At 37.4% G+C, this 24,471-nt stretch overlaps 1 protein-coding gene across 1 annotated transcript in view; it reads left to right on the top strand.

Annotated features, from left to right (window-relative positions):
- LOC129217691 (protein Wnt-16-like) overlaps positions 1 to 21,410 on the top strand; it is a 216,600-nt gene extending 195,190 nt beyond the window's left edge. Inside the window, exons 4-6 of the mRNA XM_054852025.1 lie at positions 6,810 to 6,950; positions 18,413 to 18,640; positions 21,276 to 21,410. Of these exons, the coding sequence (XP_054708000.1) occupies positions 6,810 to 6,950; positions 18,413 to 18,640; positions 21,276 to 21,377 (471 nt within the window). The 3' untranslated portion in view covers positions 21,378 to 21,410. The remainder of the gene's footprint in view (positions 1 to 6,809; positions 6,951 to 18,412; positions 18,641 to 21,275) is intronic.
- The last annotated feature ends 3,061 nt before the right edge of the window (positions 21,411 to 24,471 follow it).

Raw genomic sequence — 24,471 nt, 5'->3', positions numbered from 1 at the left:
TCCCCCTAAAATATTTTTTAAATTATCAAACTGATTTTTTTTTTGGATAGCGGTTTGTCTTATTAGAGTATCACATTTGCTCCTATGAGCCCTATGTCCGAAAACAATTTCATGTTGTGAAAAAAAAAAAAAAAAATAATTTGAATTTTCACATTTTGAAGTCAAATTATGTTTTTCCCAATCACGAGTGTGTGTATGTAGGCGTGTGTGTTTGTGTGTGGGAGGTATGTGTGTTTGTGTGTAGGGGGTATGTGTATGTGTGTGTAGGCATGTGTGTTTGTGTCTGTGTGCTCGCATAAGTGTGTGGTTAGTTGTGTGTATGAATGTGTGTGTGGGGTGGGATGGGGTATGTGTATGTGTGTGTAGGCATATGTGTTTGTGTCTGTGTGCAGGCATGAATCTGTGGGTAGTTGTGTGTATGTGTGTGTACGTGTAGGTGTCTGTATGTGTTTGTGTGTGTGTATGTGTATGTGTAGTTGTGTATGTATGCGCGTGTGTGTAGGACATGGATGCAACCTGGAGACGGCTTTCGCTATAGGAGCAGCATCGTGAGGAGCCGGTCGACGGTGATGGTGCGGAGGGTGCTGGCGGGAAAATAAAATGATAGCACATCAAAACAGTCAAGTGAGAACAATAAGCAATCATGATTGCTCAAAAAAATAAATAAAAGTTATTGGGAGTATCGCATTTTACATAGTCAGAGTCGCATCGCAGATCTTTTAATTTTTTCTCCATAATATTTCAGACGGTGTGGGTTTGTATAGCAAGCAGGCACAAACACGTTGTCTTTTGTGTGCACAAATTTTAGTTATATAGTCTAGTTTTGAGTAAAATAATTAAGATCTGTGCAGCGAATGCTGTGGAAGACCTCTTAATCATCTGGGAATTGTACAGTTGAGAATGTGCTGTGAACGGTTATTCCGTAAGAAAGGGGTTAGTGGGGTCAACGAAGCGAAATATTTCGTTTTGCTGTTGTAAATTTGAGAAACGCGAAGAGGTTAATAGTGCTCCTTTTGACCTTACGCGAGCATCTGGAAATTAAAGTTTAGCGTAAGCGCTTAAAATAACTCGGGGTGTGGTGGGATTAGCAAATAAATTGAGCTCAGACATTGATGGTTTGAACGCGCATTCTTTGTGGATGGGTTGTTACAAGATTTGAATAAAGTTTACAATTAAAGGTTTTGTAAACTAAGCCTACACCTTGGTTGGTTGGTTTGATTAAAAGTATTTGGAATAGTAATAGGAAATCTATATACCAAGAATCAGGGCCGCCAAGAGGCCAGTCAGTCACCACCTGTAGTCAGTAACCTGTTGTCAGTCACCACCCTCCTCGCCTTAAACTTATAGGATTCATAATACAGTAGGCGCCGCTTAATGTGATCATGGTTAATGTTATCATTCGCTTATTGTTATAGGAATCACGAAGTCCCGGAACACTTGTATATTAACACGCGTTAAAAAAGTCGGATATTGTAATCAGTGTCTTCGTTTATTGTTATCACTTTTTCATAAACTTTCAATTTTTTCCCCGTTTTTGTTCCTCAATTAACAGAAATACATAGGCAAAACCTGTGTAGCAAATTGTGGTTTTCAATAGCAGTTCAAAAATTTTCTAGGAATGAAGCTACAGAGATTTCGTCTCCAAGTGACCACAGACTCCCCCTAAGATAACTTTCTTTTGCACCTAAAAAAATTCAGTCGCTGGACATGTTGCAGGCATTGATGTAGGACCTCTATTGTTGCCATTACTTTGTAAGCTGTAAAAGAATTGTGTTGAGATTGAAAACAAAGCGAAGTTAATTTAATAATTTATAATTTTAAACTGCGTTCAGTTGAGTCATTATGATTTTAAGTTGAGGTTGCCAAAATAAATGCACCTTAATTGGAAAAAAATCATTATTTTGTGTCTCCTGGAATCTTTTCGGTTATCGTTATCAAATTGTATTTGTCCCAAAGTGATCACATTAAGCGGCGCCTACTGTACTATAATTCCTAGTCAGGCCCCCAAAATACAGAGCCCCTAGTTTCCGACTCGGCTGACATGGCCTCTCGTCGGCCCTGCTTGGAATTCAGCAATTTTGGGTTAAGATCTAAAAATCGGTCGTTTGACCGCGCTAGTAGATTTTGTATTAAACGGCCACAGCCGACCTATCTCTTTCGCGCCAGTGTTGTTATTAGCCATGTTTTTGAACTTAATAAGTCCTGAAAAAATTCTCTCACTTGGAGCAATGTTTAGAACAGAGGCGCAACAGTTTTAGCGCGCGGATATAGATGACAGATCTTCGTAGCAATGAGAATACGTTGTTAGAGCATTGCTGGGACAGTCTTCGGTTTTGCATTATTGTATTCGTTATTCAACCAACAAATCTCTTTCAGGCTTGATTTTTGCACATTGGCAGAAGTTATTTCTCTATAATAGTGGTGGCTAACTTACTTTCTTTTTGACAAGTTTTATATGTTAACTAGCTGATTTGCCCGGCTTTGCCCGGTCTACCTTGAAAATAAAAATTGTGTCAAGTGACGTATATTCAACAATCAGGCGTAAAAAATAACTAAAAAAAAACCATCATGATTTCCCTTCCAAACAATGACGACAGATATTAAAATACTTTTAAGAAATTAAATCCAGAAAGATGATCTAAAATGCGTAACCATGGAAACACAAAATAAAATCAGTTTAAGGAATTAAAATGCGAAAGAAAATGGTTCACAATTTGAATGGAATCGCGATTTCTTAAACTTAATTTAAAAAGGCTTGTAACTTTTTTTCCTTTTGAGATAAAAGCTTATTTTTTCGACCCTAGGTCGAGTTAGATCTGGAGTAAAAAAGATCGATTTGTCTAATGGCGTTAAAAAGAAAGCTGTGGGACAATTCCTTCACTTTTTATTGATTTATTTAATGAAGAAAGTAGTGCCTAAATTTCAGCTAAGCCTAAAAAAATTCGAGCGAAAAACGCAAATAACTCCCGTCGTAATAAAGTTAGAGCATTAAAACAAACTGCGTAGAACGCGGTAAATTCTACCCTTTCTAACGACATGTAATATTAATATGTGCAAGTAATTTTTTACCCCCATATTTGACAATTTATGTTAAAATTGGAAGTAAATTGGAATAAAAAAACTAAGTCTTCATCGAATTTTTATTCGAACTGGTCTGCAAACCTTTTCAGGACTTAAAGGAACAAACTGTGAAAATTTCAGCACAATCGGCCGGGTAGTTCTCGAGTTTTGCGAGTTCAAACACACAGACGCTTTTTGGGGACTTCATTTTATACTATGTAGAGACAAATGCTGCCATATGCATTGAAAACTTACATATACATATATTGATAATGAGAGAAAATATAGAAATAAATATTTTTAAACACATGGGGCCATTATACAGGGTGTCTCAAAAAATGTACTCACACTTTTCATGACGAGAAAAACATTATTTATGAAGAGTTAAATGGAATAGCTTCGAATACAGAAGACAAATGTAATTGAAGAATCATGTTTGACCCCCTGTATTTAGAAAAAACACCCTGGGAAAAAAAATTTTGTTTCGCACTCGCTGGAAAAAGTGATGAATTAGAGAGGATAATAATGGACCGTTTTATCTGTCGAATCAAAGAGACGACCAGTACTCAGAAAAGCATTTCATTCAGTTTGCCCTTTGTGGTTGAGTATGGTGGGCTACGTGACTTTAAGAGTTTGTAGAGCCGCTTTTGGTGTGAGTTCGCAATAAAATATACTTGCATAACTATACTGAACATTTATTACAACACACGAACGTAACATTTAACATAAATTCAGAAATAAATATCCCTTAGAATGATCGAGATATTTCAGAAAGAAAAGAATGTGATGCAGCAACGCTGCTTGACTTATTGCTACTAAGGAATCTTTTTCCGATTCCGGGTCACAATTGACTACAACTGTATTTATGTCGAGGACTGCATACTAAGTGCCTTGCCTCCATTATTTTTTTATACCGATAGATGGCAGCACCATCACCGGATCGAACAGTTAATGAGAATTTAGAACTAGTCCTGGAGCTAATAGCTACCTGGTACTAGCACCCCCAGAGGTATCGTTTCACTTGGAGGACATTGAAACCACGAGCATATTTAACGTCGCCCAGTCCCCTTTAATGACGATGGTAGGAATCTTTTTGTTCTATCAAGAAAAATAAATTTAAGCATTGCCACTCACGCGAGCTGAAAATAATAATAATTAAAGTCTTAGGCTCAGCTGCAGCTGCAGACGATAAGAACCTACCACTTTGCTCGATGTGACCAAGCTGTTTGTCGCATGATGCAGCAAAAGCGTCCGATGCTCTAATTGAATTGGATTATGAAAACCTTCCTCCTTTTGCTCATTGGAGAAAATTTGTTCCAGGGAGGAGAACCAGGTCAGCTCTTTGCGGAATGCATCTTAATTAATGAACTAATTCTTGCGGGTGGAGACTTCGCTTCCATTTATTAAGCTCATTTGATGTTTTCTCAAACTTTGTTTTTATAGACTCTGTATTGTACACACGCGACAGTTGGTCATTGGTAGAGTTGACTAGCAAAATCTCAAAGCTTATTAGTCATTAGTTTTGAACCATTATGCCACCCAACCGGTCACGTGGCAAGTCTTTGCACAGTACATTGGCGATTAGAGACGTACCGAGTAGCACTTTGGCCGAGTAGCCGAGTTCCAATTATGTTTTAAGAAAAACCACCGAGACACACGTGACGAATTTTGAACTCATTAGAATAGTAGTATAGACCTCCATGTCCAACTAATCGTTTTTAAAACAAAATTCCAGCTGAAATTTAATTATGCATTATTTAAAAGATTTTGTTTGTGTCAATAATCTTACAAATAAGTTATTTTTTAAATTAAAAATAAACAAATACACAAAAGGTAGGATTGATCAAGTTGGACAAATTATATCAATCTATACTTCTAGTCCGCCAAACGTAAATAATTTTTTAAAAATTATTTACAATGATTTCAATGAAACAACGTGCAAAAAAGCACAAATGTGCAGGAGCGCTGTAGGAACGTGTTTCTGCATTACAAGGAACATCTTTTTCAGTGCATAAAATGTGAGCTAATGAATGTAAAAAAATCCGATTTTTGTCAGATGTCTTTAAATCCATAAGCTCACATTTTGTGCATTGAAAAAAGCATTCCTTCTAATGCCAAAACACGTGTCTGCAGTGTTCCTGCACATTTGTGCTTTTAACGTTGTTTTATTTTTTAAGAAAAGGTATTTTTATGCTTTTTATACATAATTTTGTTTGTGGCAAAAATCCATTTAATAGTATAAAAATTTCATATTTTCTGTAATTACCTTTTTTGCCCCATTTTTAATAAATAAGTTTCATTAATTTTTAAGGCATTAAAATATGAGATTTACTCCATTAAAGCATAACAAACTTCATTATTCTCAAAATTTGAATTTGACTTGTAAATTTAAATTGTAAATGTATATTATATGCTTGCAATTTTTTATTAATTGTAAAATCTGCTTTGAACAATATTCAATTTTTTACAACTACTCGGTATTGGCCGAGTATCTGATCAAAATTTGGTCGAGTACCGAGTACTCGGCAAATTGGCCGAGTACCGAGTAGTTACTGAGTACTCGGTACGTCTCTATTGGCGATCATTAGAAATGGATAAGTCTTTGCATTCCCCTTAGAGTGATAATTCCCCAATAAATCATTCGTTTAATTCTGTCAACTAGAATTATACAAAGTACTTCTCGTAAAAAAAGATAAATGATATCCTGATTTCATTGAAATTCGGCTGAGCGACGGAAGTCACAAAACAATCAAGCAAAAGCATGTTTCATGTCGGTGGCTGAAATAGTAGCCCTTAACTTTCTCTGCTTGATGACAAACTCTGTTCACGACTTCTTCGTGACCCACGGACTCCGTCAACTTGCTACACCTGTTAGCTTCAAGAGTGTCCGACGACAAAAAGGTGAGCTTTTGCTCCGCCCCGTGAAACGAAAAGTTGGAACGGAATTTGCAAGTGCGTCATTGGTTCTATAGATTGAATACGTCACCTTGGGATTTAAGAAAATAACCAAAGAGGTAAAACATTTTAATTTTGTGCGGTCAAGGCTCATTGGACAGGTCACATCCTACGTAAGTGGGTGGGTCTTGGTTTTGCTTCTTTCAGTATAGCCATTGCTCAGAGATAACAACACTCCCGATAATTAATTTCAATTAAAAATTGGCTCGAGTAGGGGTGCAATAAAGAATGCAAGGCCTCGACATTTTTACTTTTTCGCCAACTCAACGCAGTTATTGCCGCAACTTGAATCTTTTAGGTCAAAATAATCACGTAAAGAAAATATACTAGGAGTAAATTTTTTTTTCATATCGCCAAATTGTTGCTAAACTCCAAAACATAGCCCGTGTCCTTTCTTCCTTCGCTACCTATTTTAAGGGATGAACCCGTTTTCTCAAATGATTGACAATTTGGGTTATTTGTTCGCCGTCATACTATATTAAACTTAGAGCAAGAATTAGTAACTGGATGGAGGAAACAAGTCCAATTATTGGCTTAGGAAATGTTGAGGCAAAGATTTCAAGTCGAATGGTTTGTTCAACTTCAACGAATGAAAGACGCTTTTTAGGTGGAACGAGTGAAAGAAATCTGATTTTGTCCAATACCTTACTTTCAAATGTATCACGTGACTTGGGATACTTGCTTCGAGAACTGAAGGCTTCACTCTCTCCACCTTTCGTTCCTTCTCGATGGTACCAACTGGCATTCCAAAGCTTTTATCGCTCGTATTCCTCTCAACTATGTGTCTTTTACAGGCGATTGCCCGTCAGATGGAGCTCAAATGCCGCTGCCACGGAGTGTCCGGATCATGTGAGTTGAAGACATGCTGGAACAAGCTGCCCAGTTTCGAACAGGTTGGACGCTTCCTGAAGAGCAAGTACGACAGCAGCATACAGGTGAGAAATCCTGATGTACGTAATCTGAGACTTAAAATATGTTTGCTACTTTGGAAATTTGCATGAGGGGTTTTCTTAATGTTTCAAAGCCACCAATGTTTATTTAGTATTCTACATACACCGCTCGACATTGAAAATGCCAAGAAGGAAGGGTCCGGAAGGGATTAAATTTGGCAATAAAGACAGACACAGCAAAGGAACAATAAGTAACCGATATTCAGATTACCAAACGAGAACTGTGTCGACTCAGTAGAATGTAGGATCACCGCGAACGACGATATACAAAGAAATGAGTCTAAGTACAGAGTCAATGAAAGTGCAGATGGTGTCCTGAGGGATGGACCTGCTAACTATTTTCCAAAGTTCGTCCTCTGAACGAGGCAGTGACAGAGTTTGCAAACAGCGTCCAATCACATCCCACACGTGCAGAGCCTGATTACTGCAGGGGCAAGCGGGGCCCCTCTTCTTTGATTTCAGGGGGGCCCAAATTCTCCTTAATTTATCATGCTAATTGAAAGTAATGATTTCACGCAGAATCTAGAGTACAATGATATAATTGATATTTTTGCAAGTTCCAAGACAAGGAAAAAATCTCTTATTCGTTGATAAAAATTCCCTTTAAAAATTTGATCTCTTTGCAAATCCTAAAACCACTCCAAGTTTAGTCTGTGTTTACTATTAAAAGTTATATCATAGATAATTTTGATATTTACGGTTTACTGCAACGGGCAAAGTTTAACCAAGTCTTATACAATTATCGTATACTGCTCTTCTACTTTTTAAATATATGAGGTACCACCAAATTTAGTATGGTGTTACTACGCAAGAATCGAAATATTTTATAGCTTCATGATATAGAATAAGTGAGAATAGGGGGAGGGAGAGAGCACAAAGTGAATTTCTTGCCCAGTGTCTTCAAAAATCTTAGTCGGACCCTAGGGGGGCCCTGAATTAGATATGTTCCTCATGAGCAATCTCAGAATGATCGGGCTCTGCACACGTGTACGATTAGTGACAGATTAGGAGAGTACAATGGCCACGGAAGCAACTGTACACTTTGTAGAGCATGTTGGGAGATCGCCACAGTCGATGCACCTGGACGCACTCATGCTGGTATCAGCTGCGATTTGACGTAAGGACCAACCTGCACTTCTCAGTCCAACCACCATACACCTCGTAAAATCGTCTGCCCGCAGGAAGTGCCTCCGTTGACGACGGCCTGGCATTCTCTCCTATTACACGAATCCGCCGAGACGAAAACGAAATTTATTCGATGATTTGTCTGGCAGAAATTAATGGAACGAATTATTGTCCATTTTAAAAGTTCCTACCTTTATATCTTACTTGACGTGCGTTGGAGAGCTGCGCATTTCACATTACAGTGCCCGCCACTAATAAAATCACTGGATAATAAAATCAGCCGCTTTATAGAATCAAATCTGGAAGAACAGAATCATTTCTATATCAAAACATGTTAGGTTTATCCTTTATAAAATCATCCTCGCCGTTTCATAAAATCAAACTTTTGGAGAGCATATGTTAATTCTTCTCTGAATAGAACCAGGATTTTATTATTTTTTTTTTCAAAGATTTAAAACATTGCTGCACTAATAAAATAACAAATTCCACATCGTTTTTTTTTCTTGGGGAGTTGAATGAAAAAAAAAAAAAAGAAGAAGAAGAATGAAGCAGTCTCAAGAGAATTGTTTCAGAGCCATATATTTAGTTGGTGCTGCCTGTTTCCTCTTCGCAGAACTGTGATGTTGCAATTAAATTTGGGATTTCTCAATCTTTACTTTCAAATTCTCTTATTCAAACAACAATAAGTCAATATTTTAAGACCCTTGTGAAATTTTAAAAATGTACCTTATGTAAGTTAAAATGTCAACTGTATTTTGCAACTGAACTAAAATAATACAATACAACTAGACTAAAAATAAAATACAACTAATCGTAAATTATTTCTTTTTTAGAGTATTTATACTTAAAAACCTTTTAATTTTTTCAGTGCATGAGCGCCGGTTTATAAAATCAGTCGCTTTATAAAATAAAATGTCCTCAGAACGAATGTGATTTTAATAAGCGGCGGGCACTGTATTTACATAACTCAATGACCTGCATCTGCCCTGAAATTGGCATAAATTTCTGACCACGCCTTCTTCGCGCTGCATTTTCAATGTCAGTGTATGATTTCAGTATTGTAAACCATCAACTTCTAATTTCTATACTTTTCACATTTCACACATTTTTAACATTCCCTTTTGAGGTCTTTCCCACTTGCTTCAGTTTATTACCAAAGTTTCATTCTGTAATCTTTACTAATAATAAAGCTGAAAGTCTGTGTGTCTGGATCTCTGGGTCTCTGTTACGCGCATAACGCCTCGACCGTTCAGCCCATTTTACTGAAATTTGGCACAAAATTAGTTCGTAGCATAGCGTGAACACCTCGAAGCGATTTTTCGAAAATTAGGTTTTGTTCTTTTTCTATTCCAATTTTAAGTACATTTTACCGAGCAATTATTATAACATGAAAGATTGAATTATCATACCATGGACGAGTAAATTATCTTAACGTGGACCCATCAACATGAGCAGGCAAATTAACATAGCAAATTGGCGAGAAATTCATCATCCATTAATATACAGGCGAACCAAATGACCTTTTAATTTTTTACTACGGGCAAAGCCGTGCGAATTGCGCAAAAGTATAAACTCTTAGCGTTTGTTGAAATACTATTGTCATTGAAGACGATTAAGTGCATGGGAAATTTCCATAAAACCTTTTTTCAACTTTTGTCAAGGTCTGTTGATGCTGAAAGCATAGAATATTTTTAAACTGTATGAGACATAAATGATCTATGATAGCTAATGATAGCTTTCAAAAGAAACTTTTATGTCTAAATAATCGATATGTATCTAAATAATCGATTGTTTCTAAATAATCGATAATGTTTTGTGGCGTTACGGGAATGAATTATTTTTTATGTTTACAATTTTTCTGGTTTGTAAATCTAATAGGTAAAGCCCCATATAGAGTGTAAGAGATGAAATATTTAGAATTTACTGAGAACAATTATATCAAATTTTGAATGGGTCTATAAGGAAGAGCTAGATTCTGTGCAGATCATTTAATGAGTCTTTGCGGATGATGTTTCTCGATTCAATGCTGAATTTATAAAGAGTATCTTGAATTGGTAAAGCTCTTTTGTCGAGTATTGTTCATCAAGCCACCATAAAATTTGTAAGGAGTAACAAGGAGTGAGTATCACATTTATCTCAGGAGCGAATGGTAGATCATCATGGTGTTTTCTTAGAGTCAATACAGAGTGTTTAAGAAACATCTAGTATTCTTTAAATTCATCCTCTGTTGAGTGTAGAGAGGAAAATATTGTTACAAATTTTTTTACAGTAATTATCTTTGTGATTAATTTGTCGTAATCTAGCTAAATTTGGCGTTTATTAAATTATCTTTCATCTAGAATTATTGTAGTAACGTAACCTGTAAATAGATTCGTGTAATGAATATACAGCCCCCATACATTCGGCTGAAGTATACGGTCCCCCTATTTTTCATTGATGAGGTTTGTGAATGAATAAAAAGAAAATAGAAGGAAACTTCGGGAATCTTGTGGAATATCATTTGAGAGGTTTCTTTCGATGTCCATAAATAGCCGTGCCGCAGTTAGTCTCGATTGAGAAGTTGTACTGAGAGTGTATTAGCTCTGTTTATTGCGAGGCATTTCGCTGTGTTGTTTTGCGTATTTGGATGTAAATACGTGTGTAACCGTTGAGTTTACGGTGTTGATTGATATTTGCTTAATTGCTGATGATTAATTTAGCAGTTGTTAACGATCTTTCCTGTACATAGTGTCAATAAATCTCCTGTGTTTTTCTGAAGTACTGTGTCGTCCTTTGAAGAAAGTTTGAAGCTGCACCGGAACCTTTAACAATATTTTCCTCATCTCTTACCTTAGAAAATACTTTAATCAACTTCTCTCATCTTGGAAAATATTTTCTTCTCCGTCAGAAGCATTAAAATCCTGTGAAGATAATAATCATCAGAGCGTAAGGTAGGACGTTTTCTAAGACAGGGCAGAATATGTATGAATCTTCAGTCAATGTGTAAGGGGAAACTGGAATTAGGAAAGTACTACATAAGTCTATCATTACAGGGAAGATGATTTGACTTAGTCGGTTCTTTTCGGTTAAAGGTACGATGCTTGGCGCATTTTTTTTTTTTTTTGGCGATTTTAATTTATTTATCACCATTGAAAACTTTTCATTGCGTAGTTGGTGACATTCAATAAATTCAATTTCTAAATTTTAGAATTGCCATATAGTATACGGTTTGTCAAAAAAGTAATAAGACTGATTTTTATTTCCTTTTACGAGAAAGGAAGTATTGTATTCGCGAAAAAAATTTCACTCAAAAATCGGCCTTAATTTCTATTTTGCTCACCCCCGAATGAATGTTGGGGGTTTTTTTTTTTCGACTCGACCACAGGTGGATATATGCCTAGGAACGTACAGACAGCCGAAATATCCATTTTGACGATCCCCGAGTTAATTACAACGAGTTTTCTCGTGACGTCTGTATGTATGTGCTTATGTATCTCGCATAACTCAAAAACGGTATGTCCTAGAAAGTTTAAATTTGGTATGAGGACTCCTAGTGGGGTCTGGTTGTGCACCTTCCCTTTTGGTTGCATTCGGATGTTCTTAAGAGGGTCTTTTGCCCCTTTTTGGAGGGAAATCATTTTTAATTTCGATGTAAACTCAAATGGTGTTATAATTTGGCGGACACTTGGCGATATATTGCCAGTCTTTTGGTCGCCATGTTTTGTCGCCAACGGCGACAAATTTGGCGATTTTTTTTAAAAAATCTGGTTTTGATTTGGCCATTGTTGGGGATATTTAGAGAGTAAACTATTGAATCATTAAAATTGTCAATAATGGGAAAATGACATTAAATTGGAGTAAAAGGAAGTCATGTGATGCACACATCAGCTCGTTTTTACTATGAGACTATTGCCCATACCTTCGCGACCAGTTGGAAGTGGTAGGGAGGACTCTAGGCTTTCCAGAGACACCAGGTTCAGCTGTCTACGAGCTCTCGGGAGTGGTGGGAGGTCAATTTTAGTGAAGCCCCCCGCATAGCCGCCGTCTTAGAGAGAACTTTAGAGCAATGCTGTGCGATTAAAATTTTGCGTTAAACTCCAAAAGACGGCAATGAAAAGTTCGATTAGTTCACTCAAGCCTTCAAGGATGATTGCTTGTCGTACAAGCACTAGCAGGTGAAAAGTGGCACAAGTCGTTCAAAGACGGCCAGGAGGAAGTCGCCGATGAGGCTCCTTCTGAGCGTCCATCATCAGGATGTCCCTCCTGCGCGAGATTTGCTGAACTAAGACCGCCGAATGAGTGTTCGATCGTTTGATGTCAGAACAATTCAATTTGCCGAAAACAGATGTTCATCGAACTGTTACGAAAGACTTGGATTTGCGCAAAACTTGTGTCAAAAGTCTTATCCCACCACCATCGTTGTCAACTCCTATCTGACCCGGATCGGTGTTTCGTCGGTGCCACAGACCTCCTATAGCCCCGGCAGACTTCTTTCTCCCAAAGGTGAAAAGGGAGCTGAAAGGAAAGCATCTGGAGACCCTGAACAACAACAACATTCAAAAGACCACGACGAGGTGCCTTCTTAGCAGCATCCCCAAAAGCGAGTTCCATAGGACATTCGATGCATGGAAAACACATGGGCAAAGGTATATAGACGCAGGAGGAGACTATCTTGTAGAGTATTAAGTTTTATTATATGTTTGATAAATAAAACTCTTTTTTTGAAAAAAAAGTCTTATTACTTTTGGGACAAACCATATATGCTTGTACCTATCACCAATCGCTCTAAGCAATTCCTCGATTGTCGCTGAGATAAAAAGTAAACAAAACCCCCAAACCAAGCGACGTACATTTAACAGAAAAGTACTGGCTGGACAATAAAAAATAGCTGAAATGTTTGAAGCACATCATCTGTATTGATTGTAAGGTGAATTGTTGTGAAAAAAGGTTTGCTAGGTCAAATTTTGCCAAAATACCTTTTAGGACCTTCAACAGTCTATGGGCAGCATTCTGAACCGGAAATTGTATGGTGGATCGCTATGACTGAGGCAATGCAGAGTTGCCATGAAGTATTTCGTGCTTGGGAAAATCTTCAAGTCTTCATGATTTTTGATCATCGCATAGAATAGTGTCAATACAAAAACAATTTTCTGAGTTAATGCAGAATTAACAAGGAATGTATAGCGTCTGTCAAGATCATGTGCTGAAGGTGTAACTGACTTTTATGGAGAACAATTGCCGATTCAATTTGCAGTTTGTAAGGAGTAACTAAAATCTGTGCATTTCATCTGCAGTAAACATGGTGGCTCATTGTGGGGAAAGGAGATTATTTGGCTTGTAAATGCAGAATCTACAAAATGCCTCTAAAGTCTATGAATTTCATCATCTCTGTAACCACTTTGTAAAATCATGAGGTGGATCAAAAGTCTTCGGATGCATTTGAAGGATATGGAAGCATGTACCATTAAAACGTAGAACCATAAGCGCAGTGGTTAATACGTAAATTGAGATTTTTGCAGGCAAATTAGTTAGGATATGCGTTTCTGTTCTTTTTAGCTCGTAGCGTGAAGCCTTAAGATTACTTAGCTTAACAGCATAGCCGGGCAGCCATTTGTGGCTGGCCGGCTGGGTCTTCTGGCTGGAAGGGATCTGCCATGGGATTCGGATTACTCACACTGGTAGGAATCGCTAATGCTACTGGTGGGAATTAGCCTTAACTAGGCTTGCCAGATTTCTGAAATGTTCAACCGGGACACCGGAATGTCCCCCCCCCCGCCGCGTCGCTAGTATTCAAAGGGGTACGCACCCCTGGCCAGGGGCGGATGGGCCCGACGGGCAGCCGGGCATTTGCCCGGTGGGCCGCCTCTGTTTGGGCCGCGTTAAATTTTAATATGGAATAGTAAAAAAAAAATGTTTTTCTTTTCTTTTCCTTCTTTCTTCCTCTCTTAAAAAAAATCTATGGTAATATTATAATAATTTGGTACATTTCTCAACGATTTATAAGAAAATCGCTGCAAGAAAATCAAAGGTTGCAAAATTAAGGTATAAAAAACAATAACTCTACAAACTCATGCTGTAAGTAATAAGATGATTTTCTGTGTGTCGGGCCGATAAGATAATTTTTTTGCATAACTACCCAGGACCTTCTAAGGTCTTAACAACTGCCTCTGGTTCGTATGGGATAATGAACACGTCAAGGCAGGGCCGTCACCAAAGGAGGCAGCCGAACCGAAGCTGCCAATTTTAATTCAGTGAAGACTAAAATAATAATAATAATAATAATAAATAAATAAATATAAGGAAAATAGAAAACGTTCTCAGTTTTAAAATATTGAAATAGTAATAATAAAATAACTGGTAGAATTCCAGTGAAAAAAAAGTAATTTTCAGCAAAATTTTAAAAGAAAATGAAACCTTTGAATATTTAGCAATTAAACCTTTGAATATTACTTAGGAACATCCACGTTTCTTTGTTGTAATTTACCTAACTGAAGGCCGCTGAAATGTATGTTTCGAACATTTTTTTAACGAAAAAAAGTATCCAGTACAGAGTACATAGCACAAACCCATGACAAGCTTCAGCTTAATACAAGAAATGGACAGATAAATAACCATGACCATTTTATAGGGGCCGCCGAAGCATGTTTTGAATAGAAAAAAATTTAAAATGCTGTAAGGGTGATTTGAAATATAGTAATGAATAGTCACACCAGTAGTTCTAAGTGTTTGAATCTACGAAACGAAAGTAAACCAAAACTTTATCAAGAGGTTTAGAAGACATGTTGGTTAAAAAAAATAAAGTTGGGAAAAGAAGACTTACGGTGTCACTCAAAAGTACCACATCAGTCCAAAATGGTAAAAGATTATTTTAATGAATCCCTAAAACTTTAATTTCAAACATGTACAAACATCAGGCTGGAAGTTGGAAATTTCGCTATGGAAAAACCTTGGAAAAAAATACTGAGGGAGGTTTTCCCACAAAATTTGTATCAACAATTTAAATGAAAAAACATAGGGACTTAGCTAAGAATGGGGAAGGGAAGGGGTCCTCGAATCTTATCCCTTCTTTTTACACCACCAAAAAGCATGAAAAACGTGTTTTAAAACTTTTATTTTGAAAGAGTGCCAGGGAAGAGTTTCCAAATCGGAACCTTGTCCCTTCTTCTATCGCCTACCGTCATCAAAGACAGCCTACAATTTTTATTCAGGACTTCAAATTCGAAAAGTTTACAGAAGAGTGATCACGTAAATCCTGCAGAAACGTCTCTACCCCATCCTTAAAGATAACCAAAAATTTAGTTTTTAGGACTTCCATTTAGAAACTTTTCAGAGGTCACCTACCCTGTCCTCCCTCTTTTATCCTAAAAGATGGTCTGAACTTTCGTTTTTAGGGTTTCAAAGCAAAGATTATCTACAACTTCATTGAGGAATTCAAATTTCGCAAAATTACCAAAGGAGTAGAATCGAACAGCTTCACCCACTAACATTACCAAAAATCGTCTAAAAACTGAATTTTAAAAGATATAACTTCGAAATAGTTTCGTTGGAGCATTCTCAACACGATCACCAGCATCATTAAAGGTCTTCTTAAATTTCTTTTTATGGGCTTCAATTTCGAAAGATTTCAGGGGAGGTCTCCCGAAAACTCCTCCCGTTCACGTCATTGAAAATCGACTTAAATAACGTCGGTCCCCTTTACGTTATTAAAGAAGAGCTGAAATTCCATTTTTTAGATTCCAATTTCAAAAAATTTCCTGGGGAACACCCCCGAACCTCTTCACTCCATAACATTACCTTAAATCATCTAGAATGTATTTTTATTGAAACAAATTATAAAAATTCTCGGGAGCAAAGATTCGGGGCACCAGATCTTTGCTCTCACTAACATTTCCAAAGAAAGTCCAATCCTGCACTTTTAGAGTTAAAAATTCCAATAGTTTACCGAGTCAGTCAACCTATCTTTAACATAGTCAGTGATACAACATTAGCACTTTAGAAGTTTCAAGTTCGAAAAATCGCCGGGAAAGTGCCCACGAACATCCCCCCCTCAACCTATGTAAAGATTGCCTAAAAGGCATTAAGATTATACAAATCAGAAAATTTTAAAAACGTCGGCCACCGAATTTCTCCTTTCCGAATCATCATCAAAAACTGTATAAAGCTGCGTTTTTAGAGCTACAATGTCGCAAAAATTCTCCGGGAGAGGCCCCGAAATTTCTCCTTCCCCTAACATTACCAAAGATTGCCTCTAGTTCATTTTTAAGACTACTAACTCGAAACTATTTCCGAAGAGAAACCCCCTGGATCCCCCCCTGGAATATTATACTTACGATTAGGTTCAGGTTGTCAATACTTAGATAAGATCTACTAATTACTTGCTCTTAATCCAGAAGCTGAACTCATTCTTTACCTCTGTATTTAAGATAAGTCTGAAATAATTAAATGACTGCCCATTTCATACACGGGAAGTGTAAAAACGTAGAAGGTGTTTTTTAAATCTCGCGACGGGCATAAGTCCAGAAGATATCTGCTGATCTTAACACAGGGCTTTTGTTTCCATGATGCCTTAACATGTCCTCCACTTGAAGCCCTACCTTCCTTTTTGGCTAATATACCATCTGCTCCTCGGAAGATTCTTTACCTTATCCATTTTCCTCCGCCATCAAAGATAGCCTATATGTATGTTCTTAGAACTGAAAATTTCAACAATTTTCTTGGGGATCGCTTCTAAATCCTCTTCTAATATCATTAAGGATCTTCTGAATTTTTGTTTTGCACGTTCATTACAATTATACATTCTGTTTTCACGCGATATCACATAAAAAGCTTCCCCTCTTCAAGCGCTATTGCAAGGTGTGACTACAGAGACAGTCTTGGGCGAGGAGGGGGAGGGGTTCAGTTTATCGTTAACAAACTTGTTAAAGAACAAATTTCAAGAAACATACCCTCACCCCAAAAGCGTCAATTATCTTCTAAATTTGCGTTTTGGGAACTTCAATTGAGAAATTTTGCTTACAGAGAAATCTTAAACTCCACCCCTTCTCCTAGTGTTTCCAAAGATAGCTTTTACGTGCGTTTTTAAGACTCTAATTTCGAAAATTTTCATGGGGAAGTCTCCAATCCCCCCCCCCCCCCAGACATCGTCCAAGATCATTTAAAAATAGTTTAACAGTGCGTTTTTAGAGCTATAATTTCGAAAATTTTCCCCGAATACCCCATTATCTGCATGGATATTAAACTTTTTACTATGCAAGTGGTTGTATTACTAATTCTTTTTCTCCACATTCGTAAAACGCAATTCTCCTAATTTGAGTCATCAGACTCTAGTGATGAATCCCTCCTAAAACTAGAAGCTAGATCCATTATTTCTTTTATATTTGAAACAAACTAGAGAGGGGGGGGGGGCGTCTCCTCTTCAAAGAGTAACTCTTAAAAGGCCGGCCAGTCTGTACAAGCCAGGGCTGGTTCATGCTGTCCCATCCGCCACTGCCCCTGGCTAATTCTTGCAGCGTTTAATAGAGCAGTTTATTCTCAATGCTATAAATAAAAGTTTACTAATTATGAACCTAAAACAGGGGTAATAAAAAATGACATAAGCAGATAAAATTTGAACATTGCACTTCCGAGATGTAAACATTTACAATTTATTTCAGTTAGAAAAGGCACTTTGAATGAGGAATAAAAAGTTGCAAATAGACATACTTTTCATTTTATAGGATTTTTTAGTCTTTTTTGGTTTTAATCTCGTTGTAAAAATCCTCACAAGCTAATCCGGGATTAATTTTACTAGTCAATGATACAAATAATAAAGTAATTATCTGAAAAATTCATTCACAGTTAACTATTTTTGGTCATTTGTAATCAAATTTATCTTTTTCCGGGACGTAGAGTAAACCGGCCGGGACACTGGAATTTCGTTCAAAATCCGGGACTGTCCCGGACAAACCGAGACGTCTGGCAAGCCTAGCCTTAACCAAACATGAAGAGCAACTGGAGACAACGGCAAGATCAGAGAGCGATCAGTAGAATCTCAAAGGGAGGGCTATGTCACGTAATCTAACATTTTTCACTGGTAGAGGGAATCAGGAAAGTATCGCTTGTATTGGAAAGCTCTATCGTCATAACAGACGCATTTGCAAGAAAACAAAATTTTTACTGTAAGTTTCAACGGAAGTCTAGGAAAAAGTTTCAATTTTATTTTCTCAGACGACCAGGAATAGGATTCATTTTAAGGTCGTTAGATTCTATTCCTTCACTTTGAAAAGATAGTGATTAAGGTTTTGTACTAACGCAGTCACATATGTGCATTGTACATAGAGTTAAAGATTGTTTCTTTTTTGCAGGTGTCTCTTCGAGCGAAGCGTCGCCTCCGTAGGCGTGGCAAAGTGAAGCGGAAGGTGCCAGTCCAGAAAGAAGATCTTGTGCATATACATCGCTCGCCGGACTTCTGCTTGCGAGACCCAAAGCGGGGCATTCTGGGAACGCAAGGCAGGCGATGTAACAGAACGGCACCTGCCGTATCCCCACAGGCCTGCACTCTGCTCTGCTGTGGAAGGGGATACAACACACAGGTACGCCATAACTGAGTCACATACCTAAAAGCAATGCTATTTGTCGTACGGTTAACACTGGCATTGACGATCTACGCGGAAGAATACATTTTGCCCACTTGGTTCACTCGTTTTGAATTCAAGTGGGCATGGCAGTCATTGAGTAGAATGCCGAAAGAGAGTTTAAAGTCAGTTATTAAGATATTAATATTGTACTGGAAATAATTTGATTGATCACACACATCTCATTGCAATTTAAAAATGTAAATGAATTTAAACTTCGTATTGAAATTTGGAAAGGAAATGACGGTAGTCTTTGGGTTAGTTAGCAATGGTTAGTTAGCTAACCAATGGTTAGTATTACTAGCATTAGTTAGCAATGCTTTCGGGTTGTAACTACATAGACTCTGCTGGTGTACGAATATGCACAATTGTAGATGCCTCATTTCAGAGTCACAGGATTTCAAATGCAAAAATGACAACCATTAACAGACTCGGGGCAATCCTAGGCTGGTCTTCGTTAATTGATCAATCTCCAATGAAGATTATGAACCCTTTAAAAACTATTTTCTCAATTGTAAATAACTGCTGCTTCCTGAAAGCTATTTCAAAACCTTACAGTATTATTGAAGTAGTAATTCTCCTTAAATTCAATACTTTGAATTTCAAAAGCTTAAAACAAGAACCCTGGTTTTTGCAATCTGTGCAGAAATTTAGCCCATCGACATCTTCCGAATATAATTACCGATTCTCCTTTCCAGAAGAGTATGCAAAATAAAATTTTTAAACCCGAAATCACTCTAAATCTGAAAGTCTATTTACTAATCAAATATACTTTCCCCACTGAGTTTGAACTCTTTCCAATAAGATGCTATTTTGCTTAAGATGTGGAGCCCAAAACTGAATGGCATATTCCAAATCAGATCTTTCCTAACTTTTGAATAAAGGTAGAAGAACTTTCGTAGAAATATGTGAAACACACACACACACAGATGTATTGTTAAAACTCAGCATTCAGCATCGGATTTATTACTTGCTAAGCTGACCAAAGTCCAGGCTAATTAAGACACAGACCAACAATTTTCTGCTTGCTAATGATGAATCGCTGTAAGTAATAGTTTTATTGGTTAGTTGCATGATCTGTATGAAGTACTTTAAATTCTCAACATTACACAATATGTCCCACTTACCTGTCAGTTAGCGATCTGATTATTAATCGTCTTAAAAACTTAGATATCAGCTGCAAAAATAATAATGTTGTTTGCTCGAAGGCGTTTTACTAACATCATCAATAAAATTAATAAACAACAATACCCTAAAACGGAACCCTGTAGAACGTTACTTAAAACATCAGTCGGCTAAGAATGATTTATCTCTAACAACTACTCTTTATTTCCTCCCCAGTCATTCGATTTCTAACTCAAGTTAAAGTTTTCCTCCTATTCCAATAAAAGCCAATTTTCTACGTGGTACCTTATCGAAAGCTCTTTGTAGGTCAATGAAAACAACACCTAAACAGTTGTTATTTAAAACATTGTCAAGGAAATTAAATAAACTAATTGCATAGTCTATTCCTCCTAAAATCATATTGCAAATCCATGAACTGCCCATTATTCTCCAGAAAATTCGTTATTTTGTGTTGGATCAGTTTCAATTATTGATAGAACAGGCAGTTCGTCCAGTCATAAGGAAGATGCAAGATTCTTCTTCAGAAACTATTAGTCCCATTTAGTCGACGTTTCATTGTCTTCCACCTAGGTTCCGATATCACGAATAATACAGTTTCTTAAGTTGACGACACTAATTGTAGGTTTCAGGTTTCTTCGAATCAGCGTTTTTTTGTCGTTATCAAGTAGGTGATAGGTTTTGACACCATGAGATTCTCTACATGCCTTCCATTGCATAGACTAAAACACGTCAAAAACAGCAAAATTATTCAACTTTTTACTTCCTTTTACAAAAAAAGGAAGTATTGTATTCGTAAAGAATTTTCACTCAAAAATCGGCCTTAATTTCCATTTTTCTTACCCCCGAATGAATGTTGAGTTCGACCCGATCACACGTGGATATATGCCTAGGAACGTACAGACACCTGAAATATCCATTTTGGCGATCCCCGAGTTAATTACAACGAATTTTCTCGTGACGTCTGTATGTACGTATGTATGTGCGTATGTATCTCGCATAACTCAAAAACGGTATATCCTAGAAAGTTGAAATTTGGAACGTAGACTCCTAGTGGGGTCTAGTTGTGCCCCTTCCCTTTTAGTTGCATTCGGATGTTTCTAAGGGGGTCTTTTGCCCCTTCTTGGGGGGAAAATCATTGTTAATTTCGATGTAAACTCAAGTTGTGTTATACTTTGTCAGACACTTGGCGATATATCGCCGGTCTTTTAGTCGCCAAGTTTTATCGCCAACTTGGCGACAAATTTGGCGATTTTTTTTCTTTTTTTAAAAATTTGGTTTCAATTTGTCCACTGTTGGTGATATTTAGAGAGTAAACTATTGAATCACATTAAAATTGCGAATAATGGGGAAATGACATTAAATTGGAGTAAAAGGAAGTCATGTGATGCACACGTCAGCTCGTTTTAAGAAGTAGAATTAAGACACTTTTTTTCGAAAATGAATCTCTTAGTGTCTCCTTCCTTTTCAGGTCATTCGCAAGCTGGAGAGGTGCCAGTGCAAGTTCCACTGGTGCTGCTACGTCAAGTGCAAAACGTGCGAGACCATGGAGGAGATCTACACGTGCAAGTGATATCCGTTCTCCCTTGCCGGGGAGCGACTCAGCACATCATCTTCCTCTGAGCTGTCTCGCCAGACGTGTTGCAACTCGTAGGACACACCGGACGGAGAGGCCAAGCCTTCGAGAGTCAGATCCACCTGTTGATCGGTTGCGGATCAACAAGGTCGTCCGAAGCTTCGCTTGTATGCCGCCCTTTCCCAAGAAGAGAGAGACACTGAACTCGAGAGGGAAGTATCTGGTTCCGACCGGTTTCGTGAAACACTTGATCAATTCCCATTATCCGGTTCGTTTTTAGATTGAGCAAATGGTTTTAATGACGACGCCGATTAGAAAACAAAAGAACTCCTAGTTCGTTCAAAGTGGAGCATTTTCGAATATTTTTGCATTTAATAATCGGCCGAAGTCGACGCATCATTCATTTTTGTATAGTTTCATGCACGCTTTCATCTTAAGCTCTCCGATGCACGCCAAAAACAGGGAAGATTCAGAAGATGAAGTGGACATTTCACAGATTCGTAACTTCAACCTCCGAAAGTGCTCACCCCTATCCTGTCTTCCAAATATCAAGCACACCCTTGGATCAAATGCATTTGCGACGGCACGGATTCAGTTTCAATGTTGCACAATCAGTGTCGTCAATCAAACTAAGGAAACTGCATCATTCATCTGTTCAAAAACAATGTTCATAAGATTTTTACCCTTCGTTGAAAAACTCATCGGGACGAATATATTTCTTATTCGCAGGAGAAAGGCATCCGAATGAAAAGACCGTAGTCTTCTTAGAATGTAGGCTCTGTTGTCTACAACATCAACTACAAGCTAAAACTCGTTCATTGATGTTTGCTAGAATTTTAACACAATTTAACACTCAATTCACATACCTGTCCAATGTATGTCGTTTGTAGAATTGACAATCTAAAAGTTTCATTGAATGAAACCACAATCTCTCTAACTTGACCAGATTATAGAGCAACTTCGTCACCTTTTTCTAGGATCACTATCTCCAACTTCTGGCATGTCGACGTTTTTGGTGGCACCTCAGATACTTTTTGCAGCTTCTTCTGAACAGTTAATGGTATATTTCGGCAACATAGTTAGATTTTGATAAATTTATAGCATGTGACTATGATAATAGTACAGCATAATAATTTCTATTTCCCCTACCTTAATTGGAGTGATTGGTACATTCTGGTTTGTGAGAAGAACGCACATTTAAACAATGCATTACACTTGCAACTGTTTATGACTACTTTTCGCCGGTGCACTAACTTCATCGAGACAATTGCCGTGGAAGCGCATGGTTGTATCAACTGTATTGAAGTTTAGTACGAACCCTTTTTTTCACCAAAAGTTTTTGAAGTATGAAAGGGTATTTGAAGAACATGTATTGAAGGATATAAATGAAAGGCAAATAAAAAATGCGTCTGTTTATGTTCGTGACGTACTAAATTTTGAGAATTCATCAAGTAGTTTTTAAGAGATAGCCCTCCTAAACCATTGGTTTTACACCCATATTGCCAATTAATCTGTAAATTCATGTACTGTATGCCCAAACTCTTCTTGTAGAAAATTTTTGCTTGTTAAGACCTACCATTCATCATCCCTTCTAGGAGAAAATTCTAAACGCGCTTGTGCTGCTCCTCCCAAGTTTTCAAAGTTTCAATAAGGATGAAAAGTTTTAAAAGATGCATAAATGAGCTAAACTGACAACCAACTTAGAAAGTAAATAACACAGTCTGTGTTTTTCATTTTCAAGTTTAATCTCCTTGGTATCTTTAGTTCATTATGCTCTTTAAGTTATGAAAAATAATCAAACAATAACTCTCACTCTAAAACAAAAGTTACCACACAAAACAGAAGTCAGCAATTTTAACGAGAGCTAAAAAAAAAATCACTATGCGACCTTTTCACTTAAGAATTGAAATTTTGAATTTTAGGATGAGGAAATTTCGTTGTCTACTAGGTGTGTCGAAACAGTTCAGCTTTACTTTTTTCATGGTTAAGAGAGGAAATACTACCTCTCCTATATTTGAGTAGCAGAATATAAATGAAAGCATTTAACCTTGGGTTTCAAAATGGGGAGCGTCATTTTCCTTTTATAAATGTAAATAAGTCACCTGTATATATCATTTGTGGTCGTTAGTTGAACATAACGCAAGTAGATGCAGATGACGCGTTGTGACCATCTTGGGTAGCATTTTGACCTTTAGCCCATTTGATGCTACATGTAAAATTTTGCGAGCAAAATTGGTACCGGAAAAACTGCAGAGTAAGAAATGGAAAGGTGGGGAAGAGGGGAGTTGTTACTTGTAGTTGGGAGTACATTGTTAAAATATTAACCTAGACACAAGACGGAACTACAACTAATAATACCCCGCTCTTGGGAGAGCTCGCTCATTGATGGCATAGTTCAAGAGCTACAAAGACATTAAAGAATAGAGTTTTGAAAGAAATAAATTATTTGTATTAGTTTGGAAAGTGTGGCAGCCTTATCGTCTTTACTGGCGTTGATCTTTTTTCTGTGTATTGGTCATAACCTAAACATTAAACAACCGACTGGAATGGTTGCTTGGTATCCACCAATGTACCGACTTCTGTACATTGGTAGACCAACCATCTTGTGTTAAGCAGCGCAAGAAGGTCGCATCTGATATGACTTAACAGGCCGAGCACAAAGTGTTCCTGCGGATCTCTATTGGATCTACAGTTTTCAGTGGGATCTAAACCACCAAGGCGTGATCTGAGTAAGAGCTATACCGACCGATAACATCCATGCCTTAGCTGGGATTCACGTTGCAGGCCTCGATTTGGAAGCCTTCAGCTTAACAGACTATTCAAATGGGTAGCTGATATTTTTCTGTTAGTCTAACTCTTCAGTCAAGTCGCATAACAAAAGCCTTACTCAAATGATTCCCATTTTTTGGTCTGGTGCCGTTTTCCCTGATTCTGGGGTCAGAAAAAAATGTATTCTTCCAATTTAGTTTTTCATAAATTGCACAAATATAATTGCTGTGTCACTACTACTACTGCTTGTGAAGACGTTTGCTCTTCAACTTTCTAAGTTGGCTACGGAGTCGATTCTTAATTTCTAAACGTTTGACGACAG

The sequence above is a fragment of the Uloborus diversus genome, chromosome 2 (genome assembly GCF_026930045.1).
Source record: "Uloborus diversus isolate 005 chromosome 2, Udiv.v.3.1, whole genome shotgun sequence".
In the NCBI taxonomy this organism is placed as follows: Eukaryota; Metazoa; Arthropoda; class Arachnida; order Araneae; family Uloboridae; genus Uloborus; species Uloborus diversus.
Note: the sequence above shows the minus strand (reverse complement) of the source record. Positions and strands in the feature narration are given on the sequence as shown.